General features: G+C 35.0%; 1 protein-coding gene across 1 annotated transcript; it reads right to left on the bottom strand.

Moving 5' to 3' along the window:
- Positions 1–1102: 1102 nt before the first annotated feature.
- On the bottom strand, positions 1103–12978 carry LOC129926574 (uncharacterized). The gene is made up of 7 exons (XM_056031429.1): positions 12790–12978; positions 11164–11880; positions 9516–9650; positions 7922–8029; positions 5354–5440; positions 2816–3013; positions 1103–2090 (listed from the first exon to the last, which is right to left on the bottom strand). The coding sequence occupies exons 2-7, from the start codon at positions 11870–11872 to the stop codon at positions 1924–1926; spliced, it is 1404 nt and encodes a 467-aa protein (XP_055887404.1). The 5' UTR covers positions 11873–11880; positions 12790–12978; the 3' UTR covers positions 1103–1923.

Here is a 12978-nt window from a genome sequence, read left to right as displayed (position 1 = left end):
GGAATGTAATTTATCAAACTCTGTCTCGCCATATCAATATTGATGGCATCATTTTTTAATCAGACCACCACAAGAGAATGTATACTTCTTGTCTTCGACTCTTTCAGAGCTCAAGTTTCTTTGCATAAAGTACTACATACAACATATAAATAAATAGTAGGTTCTTTAAAACTGGCAATGTTAAGCAACTGATTAAAATAGCACGTCTATACTATAATATGGAAACTTGTAAGACCAAATATCAAAACAACACAACCTTTTCACCCGTGAATTATAGTAGTTCTAATGGTAGATCTACATATGATATATATGTATATATATAATTATATATATATTTTTGGTGTACGACGGAAAGTTGCGCTCCTGACGAATATTCGACCTTTTTTCACTGTTCGGCCATATTCGGCTCCGGCCGAATATCACGCAGGGTAGTTGGCAGACATCGTTCCATTAATCTCTGTTAAAGAATGTATTAACGTCTATATTAAAACATAATAATGTGCTTAAAATAGAGCCTATATGAATATGTACCAAACATCTTTTATTATAAAGAAAATGCGTGTTAATCTAAATATAAATTAAACTTTACATTTTAGATGCGCTTTACAAACAGAAGTAGTGGCTGGCACATTTTTTTTTCATTTTGTCTTGGCCTTTGAGTGGGTTAGTTAACATATAAAGATGTTATTATTCTTGATGAGGTCACGCTGACCAGACGACTGTCTAGCTGTGCGGGTATATCTCCAGACTGAGTCCAGAGGTAGAGATAAACAACTCCCACCCCCGTTTTATTTTAGTCCATCACATTGACTTAATTGATAGACATGTGACCTCAAGTCAACTACGATGGACGTATGCACTCTTTAGAGGTCACACGAGGGAACTGGGGTTTGTTTACATGGTAGTAATTCTTAATTAGGGGGCTGGACTTCAAGCCACACTTCTACAAGGAGTTTGCTTATTTGGAGAAAAATCTCAATCACGTGGCTGGACTACAGGTCACATCTATCTATCTATCTATCTATCTATATATCTATCTATCTATCTATCTATATATATATATATATATATATATATATATATATATATATATATATGTGTGTGTGTGTGTTTATCATTGAGTTAGGAACTTGTCACAGTCTTAGTTGACATTGCATGATCTAAAGTTCACGTCATGTTAATAGTTTAAAAGACACGTGGAATTCCTGATGTAGAAAACAGGAAGTAGAATGAATTAAGTTAGACTTAGAGGTCAGTCAGTCAAGTCAAGCAGACAAGTGAAGTCAAGTTAGAAGTCAAGTGTTATTCTTTGGACCGAGTGGTCAAGTATATTTTAGTCCGGGATGGACAGTAGCGACTTAGAAAAGTCTGTAGTAATTTCAGTTAGAAAGTAACTTGTGGGCAGTTGTTGCCAGTGGTCTTTTGAGACATGTATTAGTTGATCTATATTTCTACGCAGTGTTGCCCGCTGAGATGCGGACGTGGTTTGTAACTAACATAGATTGGATACATTTGATACCGCTGTTATGCGGATAGGATTATTATTTCTTGACTTGTAGCACTAACAAGGAGTGCAGTGTATTATATTTGTAGTAAAATAAACTTCATGTTGTCTGCTGAACGGACTTGAGTCAGTCGTATAGTGTTTGTCTTGTCACGTGTCTAGAGTACTTCAGGAAGCAAGAACCCAGTATTACACGACATTCGCATTCTACAAAGTTACACCATTCAACGTTCATTGACAGGACTTATTCTTTCTTTCTATCATTTTATTATCATACGTCTTTTATTTTTGTTGTAATTTCTTCTCTTTCATCAATTCTCACATTCTATCTGTCTCTCCATCAAGTGTGAACAGCCAACCGAGACACACATTTTTTTTTTCAACAACAACAATGACAATATAAAATAAATAATCTGTACTTAATGCCTTTTTCCTTTGGATAATGGTTTCGACTTTTCTGTTTTTGAATGAGGTCTATCACAGTGACAAGAGTGATCGCGTAAGCTTTGAATCACTTCTGAATTCCAGTCATCCAGACATCTTGACCAATGACAATGAATGCAATGAACTATCTTGTCCTCGTGGTCTAAGTTTAAAAATAGAAACCAGTATTTATTGGAGCTATGACCTCTATGCTTGTTTCACGGCAAATATTAAGACTAAGAACTATAACTTTCCTTACCTATTCTTTAGTCTGTTCGACCGTTGGGGCAACATTCAAGATTTGTCGACCGTCTTTCTTTATTGATCCTTATTGGAATGTGTTGTAAGTGGGGAGCCTGGTCGAGAGGCAAAGTACGGTTGAACCTGGCTTGGCTACCTATGAAGGGGGCTTGAGGTTTGACACCCGACTCAAGAAGAGTTGTGTTTACTGAGCGCCTTAAGGAAGCACGAAAACCTTCTCCCATATACCCCTTCCCCTCCCCCCCTCTCCAATGTAATTGGATCAGAGCGCTCTGAGCATTTTGTAAGCATGAAGGTAGCGCTATATAAATGCTATAATAATTATTATCATTACAAGCTTGTTGTGATTTAGTCTTGCAGCTATACCCAATCGGGAGCCAACACTGAGGAAAAATCAGGAACCAACGACCCTTAGGCAGTTTGCAGCACCCTGGCAGAACCTGCAACGCCGCTGACCCCAGACTGTATCGGCATTGCCGTTCTTTTGGATACATCAGCTGCGTGGAGTGGGGGGAACTGATGTGTGGGCGACATCGTTCTGACCACAGCTAATACCCAGGCATTCATCTCATTACCATGAGATGACCCAAAGTCGCTTGGCGACTAAAAGAGGTCATATATACATACCTGAACAAAACAGTCCCTTTTCAGCCCATTCTTGAATCCATCCATTCACATTGACGAGTCTCAAGTTGGTAAAAGATTTTTTCCGTTCTGATACAGAACTACAGTTGTAACGTACAAAGCCAGTTCTATTAGATAGTCGTTCAATTTGATAGTCTAATTCCAAATCAGCATCGTAACAAGCATCGACAACTCTGTTCTCTAAGTTTTTAAAAAAAGAGAGAAAAATAAATGTATCGCCGTTAGTGTATTAAACAAACAAACAAAAACAAAAAAAAAAAACAACAACATACAAACAAGCAAAGAATTAAAAAATGCTTAATTAAAAAAAAAAGCTTATCAAAGGGAAAGCACTTACAACTATATCTCTCAATAATGTTGATGTTATTTCTCTTATTCGATATCAAACAGAATAATTAATTACCAATTGTTAATTGACTAATCGGTTAATCTTTTAACTGGTTAATGTTTTGTTAGGTACAATAAATAATTGTTTAAATTTTCACCTTGATCCGAGAGTGGGTTTGGGAGAAATAACGTTTTCGATTATCCAATTGGACGAAACCCTACTATTTAACAGTATCTGTGACTACAGAAGGATTAATTTCCCTTGTGGGTAAAAAAGATAAATAATTGCCAGAAATTAATTGACTAACTGGTTAATTTTTGTATTGATTCATGTCTTGTTTATGCCAATGAATAATCGTGTAAAGTTTCAGCTTGATCCGAGAATGGGTGTGGGAGAAATGTGTTGAAATTTTTTTTTACCAGACAGACAGAAAGAAAGACTGAGTTGATATAAGCTTTGTAAATAGTCGTAAAGAAAACAAATAATTAGATAATAAAGAAGAAGTCCTAAAGAGTACTTGTTCAAAGAAGGAGGTACATACAGAGGACAGTCTTTACTTCTATGTAGTTTAAGATTATTTTAGAAGTACATACAGAGGACAGGTCTTTACTTCTGTGTAGTTTAAGATTATTTTAGAAGTACATACAGAGGACAGGTCTTTACTTCTGTGTAGTTTAAGATTATTTTAGAAGTACATACAGAGGACAGGTCTTTACTTCTATGTAGTTTAAGATTATTTTAGAAGTACATACAGAGGACAGGTCTTTACTTCTGTGTAGTTTAAGATTATTTTAGATGTACATACAGAGGACAGGTCTTTACTTCTGTGTAGTTTAAGATTATTTTAGATGTACATACAGAGGACAGGTCTTTACTTCTGTGTAGTTTAAGATTATTTTAGAAGTACATACAGAGGACAGGTCTTTATCTCTATGTAGTTTAAGATTATTTTAGAAGTACATACAGAGGACAGGTCTTTACTTCTGTGTAGTTTAAGATTATTTTAGAAGTACATACAGAGGACAGGTCTTTATCTCTATGTAGTTTAAGATTATTTTAGAAGTACATACAGAGGACAGGTCTTTATCTCTATGTAGTTTAAGATTATTTTAGAAGTACATACAGAGGACAGGTCTTTACTTCTGTGTAGTTTAAGATTATTTTAGATGTACATACAGAGGACAGGTCTTTACTTCTGTGTAGTTTAAGATTATTTTAGAAGTACATACAGAGGACAGGTCTTTACTTCTATGTAGTTTAAGATTATTTTAGAAGTACATACATAGGACAGGTCTTTACTTCTGTGTAGTTTAAGATTATTTTGTAAAATTATTACAAAAGTGATTTATAATACCTCTGAGTCACACATTTAAAGTGGGCAAAACCTAGGTGGACACGGTTCTTGAAAATGGCTCTTACGATTTTCATAGAAATTTGACACTTGGAGGATATTGTTGGGAAAAGAATTACTAGCTCGTTGGCCACACTGGGAAAACTCTAGTTTGACCGTCATAACTTTTTAAGTATAAAAAAATAATTTAAATTTGGCTAGAGGACTAGAAAATCTTTATCTTAAACAGATAATACGTCGTCGGGTATTTCCACATGTAGGCCCTATTCATTGAAGAGTTCAATAATAATAATAATAATAATAATAATCATATTTTTATTATCTATTCATTAATGTTCCGAAACGGAAGATCACCATTTAATTGTTTACACTCCTTTAACTGTCGGAGGTGCGGTGGCTGAGTGGTAAAGCGTTTGGCTTTCGAACCGATGGTCACGGGTAGGATCCTGATAAAGACTTGGATTTTTAATTTCGGGATCTATGGCACCCTTGAGTCCACCTGACATTAGTTGGGGAAAACTAAATGCTGTTGATCGTTGTGCTGGCCACATGACATCCTTGTTGACCGTAGGCCACAGAAACAGATGACCTTTTACATCATCTGCCCTATAGAAGGGAAACTTACTTTCATCTTCATGCTTTGAAACTGAGTCTCTGCAACTCCAAAATTCACTTTTTCAAGGGGCCGAAAAAAAAAACGTTACTGACCGAATCTGGTCCGAACCTCCTCTCCCTCTGATATTTGTATTTTTATCTAATATAAAGAACTTTAGACTTGTAAAAAAAAAAAAATTAACTAATACAACAAAATCGGGACAATTTAACTTCAGTTATAGCCTACCTCTGACATTTAAATTCCGCCTATGATCAGTGTGGTCTTGAGGTAGAGTAGCAGTACCTCCGTTGCTGGTTCGTTTAGTCCTGTACTCTGAGATAGTTAAATGTCTCCATTTAAATTAGATTAGTAGCGAACACAACTTTTGTAACAAGAAAACTGATGTTAGTCACGTAGTTAGTAGTTTCAAACAAATCAACACCGATAACAGTAATCTCAGGTGTACCTCAAGGAACAGTCTTGGGTCCACTACTATTTTTAATTTACATAAATGATTTAACAAATTGCATTACTTCAGGAACAAAAGTCAGATTATTTGCAGACGATTGCATAATATATAGAACAATAAAAACAATACAAGACACAGATATTTTACAAAGAGAATTAGATGAATTACAGAAATGGGAATCAAATTGGAGCTTGTCTTTCCACCCAGAAAAAGTTTTGTTTGTTAAGAGTAAAAAAAAAGTAAAACAAATTAATTCCACTTATCTTATTCATGGCAAACCACTAACATAGACTAAAAACGCAAAATACCTAGGTGTTATAATAAATAAAAAACTGTCATGGAATCCACATATTGATGAAACTATAAAAAAAAGCATTAGGGTTTATTAAGAGAAATTTCTATAAATCAAATAAGAACATAAAACTAAAATGTTATTTAACCTTGGTTAGGCCAATAATAGAATATGCATCCTCCGTTTGGGACCCCTCAACTCAAGAAAACATTTAGAAACTGGAACAGACACAAAATAGAGCAGTGAGATTCATAACAAACGAATATTCACATTTGACTGGAGTAACACCTTTAGTAAAATCACTTAATTTAGAAAGCCTTCAGAACAGAAGACTCAAAATTAAAGTAGCGATTATACATAAAACACTGAACCATAATCTTCAAAAACAAAATTTAATAAAATACTCAGAAAGACACAAAGATAAAGGCACATTCCTCGTCCCATATGCTAGGACAAATTTGTACAAATACTCCTTCTTCCCTAGTGCTATTAGAGCATGGAATGAGTTGCCTGAGCTAGCCAGGAAAACCAGTGACTTGGAAGAATTTGAGTCATTGGTTAATATGCATGACTAAATGCATGACGCGTAGGACGTAATCATCTTCTTTTTTGAAGTAACGTCTGTATTATATAAGATAAGATAAATGATAGAAAATGTGTAATTCAAGCTTAAATTCATTTGTTTGGACCAGTCAATTATCTTATTTTATCTTATCTTACTATGCTTACCAGTCACCCAAAGTCGTCAAAAAGGAAAATGAATTAAAATTAAAAAAGAGGACCAAAAAATAAACAAAGATTGGCAAACTTTAAAACCTCAGCTCTACTATATAATACATTAAATAGTTAAAGAAATCATAGGTAGTTAAAGTACTATATTATTTGTATTATATTTCTCGGACAAAGAAGTCAGTAGCAGTATTTCATTATCCATCTGCCCTATAGATCGCAAGGTTTGAAAAGGGAACTTTACTATTTTACTTTTAACGTTAGGATCAGTTAGTTCAATATTTTATTAATATGTTTGTCAAAATACTATGCTTTCAAAACAATTGTATTACTTTGCAAGCAAAGTAAAAAAAAAAAAAAAAAAAGCAAAAAGCTGATATTAAGTCATATAATTTAATTTGTAATAGATCCAGACTCTAGACTAACAATAATAAATCGGTGTGATTAGAAATATTTTTACCAATTGTTTTTGTTTAGCAAACTTCATGCTTTTATCTGCCTAAATACGCTATGATCTTATCACTTTCGGGAGAAAAAAAAAGGTGGAGAGAAATGGCGGGGTATCTGGTTGATCGCTTTTTAAATATATTTATAAAAAAAAAGTTGAACAACCTGAGTTTGAACTCGTGAGCTAAAGCTTTCTCTGGCATCTCAAGCCAACAGGGTAATCACCTTATGAACATAGAAGATTGTATATATTGCTTCTATAGTCTCGTCCTATTTCATGTTAGTGTTTACTAAACCTCAGACGACGACCTATAAAGGGGACTAATTCAACTTGTACCACAACTTCAGTCAAGTACAATCTCTTTCCCTTTATTTGAGATTCCAAACAAAATAATTAATTACCAATTGGTCAATTTTTTACATTGATTCTTGTGTTGTCATCTAAAGGAAATTATTATGCACAATTTCAGCATGATCTGAGATTGGGTATTCGAGAAATAACGTGAACAAACTTTTTATCAGACAGAGTGAGTCGATATAAGCTGTGTAAAAAATTATTGTACTTGGGGTAAGAATTATTGTTGTTTGGATTTGACATTGTGTCTAAGATAATCATATTTGAGTCAGTATATAAGTGCATACATAATGACGACTCAAATCGAGCGTGTACACATTCGATTGTGAATAATAACTCTTACATAGCGTCATCGAATCGACAGCTATAAGTAAAGTAGTTATAGAACCTATAAACCTATAAATATAGACAGTCTTGGAGGAATCTGCGCACGATAACTTTCGTGGCGCTCAAATGATGCTTCTACATTTGTAAATACAAAAACAACCCCCCAAAAAATGTATCATTTTTTTAGTATATTACCTCTATGGTAAGAAAAGTTTCCAACACTGTAACCCTCAAATGTACGTAATGTCAAACTACAATTAGAGGCAGACGTCGCTCCTACTAGCTCACTCGTGGCTAGACTTTCTGCAAAAGAGAAAGTAAAATGTTTGTTTTGGAAGATGAAATTTAGTCAGATTAAGTTTAGACTTAGAGGGTAAAAAAATGAATTTAAAAAAAAAACTTCTTTTAAAATGTTTTTAAGGATTATTAAAAGTTTTTAATGGTCGGTCGTTGGATTGTAGCCCCAAGCAACTAGCACTACTAAACCGATCTAGGCTTATTTTATCTTTCATGAAATATGCTTTGCATGACTTTTGTGAGCAAAGACAAAAATATACTTGTGTCAACGTTATAGGCTACACAGATTCAACTTGAGATATAAATCTAGTAATAATAATATAAAATAATAGGTTAAACAAAATCAAACTCACTACAAGAGACATATCTTCGCTCTCTTTTGTTCCACTCTCACCCACGTGACTACTTAACATAAATAATGACAGACTAGCTGATGTTTCATTAGTCTACGCCACTTCCTTTTCTCACCGTGACCTTAGAAACACACACACATTAATAACAACGGCCGACATTGGAATCAATGAATTCCTAATAGGGCAGGAGAAAACGTTAGTAAAAAAAACAAACCACAAAGGTTTGATACAAATTGAACGCTAAAAGTAAATATTTATGAAGGGATAATAGACTATTAATGCTAAAGACTTATACATAAGAACATTATCTGAATCAGCATTTCTAGGTCTTGCTTTATAAATAGGTAAGATATTTTTTGTTTGGTCCAAATAAATGGAAATGCAGTTTGAAAATAATTATCTACCTCTGCATAACTACTGTAGCAATAACAATATAGATGTAAATTATGAACGAAATTCACACTTGAAGAAAATCTACTTCCTAGTCCAAACGTCTGGCAGGACGACTGGGGATGGCAGCAGGCAGAGTATTAACCCGGGACAAACAAGACACCGAACGACAGTTTAGCGCACTACCGGACAGCCAAACGGAGAGGAGACGATCACTTTGTCCAGATCCGATGTAACGGTGATTTAACTGTGCAAACTTTCTTTAAGAATCGTGTGTGTTTTAGAAAGGCATCTTTTATAAAAAGTTTCGTCAAGAGGGGGGTAGCTGCGTTCGAGGAATATACGATGCTTTTTAAATAATTTTTTTTTTAGTCAATGTCTTTGTGCCAGTGAAGTATTACCAGCAGGTGATGGCAAAGTTAATTAGACTGCTGATGGTTGCTGTATAGAAAAGTTTAATTATTATTTTTTTATTTTAAATTTTCTTAGCTTTCTAAAATTCTAAAATAGAAGAGTCGTTAAGAATTTGACGGTATTTACTCTCTTATATACTATTGGGTCATTGGATTTCTGGCTTTATTGGTATTTTCTGGGTTGTTTTCCATAGGCTGTAGTGGGTGAATTTGTTCGGCCATCTAACCGTCTCGATCTAACACATATTTGTTGTCGTAAACATTTTTGTGTGTGAACATAAGTCAGTAACAAAATAAATAATTAAATTATAACCAAAGTAAAATATTGTGTTTTACCTTCGTTTTTCAAAGTATTGTCAGCATTGTCTGTATTGCCGACAGAAGCAGACGTCACTTCATACGTACTGCGCCTGTGAGCATTGTACGTTGAAACATCATCTTCTTCAGTCGCCTGTGAGTACCTCTGGGAAGCTACATTGTATTTAAAATAAGGAATATAAAATGGATGTAAAATCAATTCTTTGTATATGTTCTAGTAATACAGTAAACTTTACACTTCTATTATATTTATATTGTATGTCATTTGTGCATTGCACGCAGTCAAATTTTGGGGGCGGCCAGAATGTTGTTAAAAGGTTACCTTTAAAAAATTAGTTAAAAAATGAAGACCGTAGCAAATGGCCTCGTACTAAAAAAAAAGTATTTTAATTGTATGTGTTTTGTTTTTATGTAACATACTGTATTCAATCATCAACGTCAGTAAATTGTTTCAGAAGCCTTAATGCCTTTAGGATTAACAATGTATGACTGTCGGCAGTTGTTAGAGATGCCATAGTTTGGTAGGGTGGGCCGTGTGCATAACTGAAAGACTCAAAGAAAGAGCGCGTAAATCAAGCGTCAGAGTATGGTTGCATTTCTTCTGAAAGCTTCCCTCACTATAAACAACCAAATGCGTCTTTGGTCGCCCGCGAATAAGGGTAAAGGTCTCTTTGCCTATGACTTTAAAGCAGTGGTTCTAACCACAAATTTGTATGGCTTGGGTTTTATAGCCATCTAGGGCTCCTTGAACGATTCCATCAAAGGTGTCTACACTTTATAATGGGTCACCTGGCAGGTCTACCTTACAAATAACCATGTTCTGATAGAGTATAGAAGCACTACTTACCATTCGACAGCTGAGATGGGTCAGACACTTATACCGTAGGAGGGATGACCGCATAGCAAAATGCGATTTATTTTTTTGTGCAACTTAGATACTATTTTGCTCTCACTTGCATAGAAGAAAGCAGTTGGCAGCAGATGGCCTCTGGTCGAGAGGCAGGCATTTGAAAAGCTCTTGCCCAAAACATCAATGGACCCCCGACTAACAACGGCTTTGTCTGCGTCACGTTTTGCCAAAGAATGCAAGAAGAAACCAACTGGGATTGCCTGGCTACCAGGTCGTCGCGAAGTGGGCGACTGCTGTCAATCAAAACAAGAACGGAGCGGTACAAAAACTCGTTTGTACCTCACTCAGTCGGACTCTATCACCGCCACTCATTGGTCAGGGAACATAAAATGCACCAAGATATCTGTGTGTAGTCGCTGAATGAACTCTTTATTTTGTCTGTTGTATTTATGTGTATTTTTCTGTTGTGTTGTCTTTATATGAGAAACGAGTCCTTGTAATCACAATAAATTTCCGTAAGGATCAATAAAGCAGTCGTAGTCTTAGTCTTAGTCTTAAGTACTGCATTCACTCTAAATCTTCGGAAAAGTTATTGGTAAATAATTACCTCCCTTTAAACATGTTAATGACCCCTAAAACAATTTTTAAATAGTTTTCTTTCCTATGATACAACAATCAATGCAATGATATGCCTTATGCAGGTTAAACATAGCCTACAGACGCTTTGTTTAAGATGCTCTGTATAAATATAACTATTATGGTATAGATGTTTAGCAAAAATATACATGATAATTAACATAATTATTAAGAACTTACTCTCGCGCATTGTTTCCTCATTGTTTGAAACAGGGTTAACTTCCCTTGTGTCTTCTGCATTCACATCGATATCCTCTGGTGTATTATTTTCTTCTCTGACGTAACTGCAGCTGCTGTTTCTGTGGTAGCTTGCGTTCGAAGGCTCCGAGTCAAAACGGGACAACTGAACTTCATTGTCGCAGCCCTCACAGGTGACACTTTGCCCATTCCCAGTGTAGCGAAAGCCGTGCAAAGACAAGGTCGAGAAAAACACGGAATCATGTAGGTCAACGTCTAATACAGGACAATACGTTGCAAGACGATTTAGAGAAAACATAGGACAGACAATCAGGTTCGTTCGGTTTGGGTCAAAAACCCTAGGACTTGGTAAATATAAATATATGCAGCACTTTTTGCCACATATATTCTCTCTTTCAGCATCAAAATAACCAGAATTTTTGATGGTTAGTTTTTCTGATTGATATTTCCACAACAGTTTGTCTTCGACATATTTAATGTCTTTTAAACTTTTTGAGATTGAATCATTTTGATTCTGACTGCTAGCTGAATAAACATTTAGAGAGGGACTCTGTCTATGGTGAGTATTTAATAATGCTGCGTAATGTACAACAAAATATGCGACTATGCAGTAGATACAAACTGAAATTGTTGATATAATATCTATATATGTCCTGAAAAATACTAGAATTTTGACTTTTTGCATCCCCATTTTGAGTTCTGAAATACAGTAGAGTAGACATCATTTTAATATAAATTAATTATTGATTCTTTTAATAAAGAAATATTTCATGCGATTACTATAATAACAATAATAGCACTTTTTTTTTCTTCCTTGGGGGCATGTTGACTTAGTGGAGAAGCATTTAACTTCCGAATCCAGAGGTTTCCGGTTCGAATCTTGGTGAAGATTGTATTTTGTAATTTATGATTTGTTATGACGCCCAAATATCTATTCAGCTCTAATGGATACCTAACATTAGCCGGGGAAAGTAAAGGCGGCTGGTCGTTGTGCTGGCCACATTACACCCTTGTTAAACATCGGCTATAGAGAAAGATGACCTTTACACCCTCTGCCTTGTAGATTGCTTGGTCTCAAAGGAGAACTTTACTTTTTTATTTTTTTTCTTCACTAAATTAATACCAAAGTGTCTTTTAATTATACCCATTGTAGACTAACGAATCAAATCTTCACCTTATAACTGTTAACTAAACTTCAAGCTCATTTTGATTGAATTATAAGCTTATATTTAATAATATAGACTTAAAACAAAAACAAATTTAAAGATGAAATACTTCTGATATTAACGTTTTGACAACAATATCTGTACCGTATTTTCGCGCATCTAGCACAGCACAAGCGTAAACACCGCACAAATGGCAGAATAAGTAGAAACAAAATCATACAGCCCGCACCTTTACATACCTCGCATGCTCATTGCTGCCAACATGTTTCGCTTATTGGAAGAAGACAGTGAATAGGATACACGTTTGGATGACTTCACTAACTACAGCGAGGACAGTGATATTAGTGAGACTGACGATTGATTTGTGGATAGATTGTATGCATTGCGGTCTGTACGTTTCCACATGACCGGTATCGGCCAATTAATTTAGTTGCTTACTTACTTGTCTCAATTGATTTCCGGTCTATGAAAGATTCTCTGCCACATGGGTACTGTTTGTTTTCTTGAGGTTTAGAATGAGATGTTCGTAAAGCTTCCCAATGTACATTTCACAACCACACAGCCAACTCTAAGAGATATAAAGGTCCACTTGTATGTCCTTAGTTTCCGTTATGCTATGTTTATGAGTAAA

This window comes from Biomphalaria glabrata, chromosome 6 (genome assembly GCF_947242115.1).
Source record: "Biomphalaria glabrata chromosome 6, xgBioGlab47.1, whole genome shotgun sequence".
NCBI classification, from domain to species: Eukaryota; Metazoa; Mollusca; class Gastropoda; family Planorbidae; genus Biomphalaria; species Biomphalaria glabrata.
Note: the sequence above shows the minus strand (reverse complement) of the source record. Positions and strands in the feature narration are given on the sequence as shown.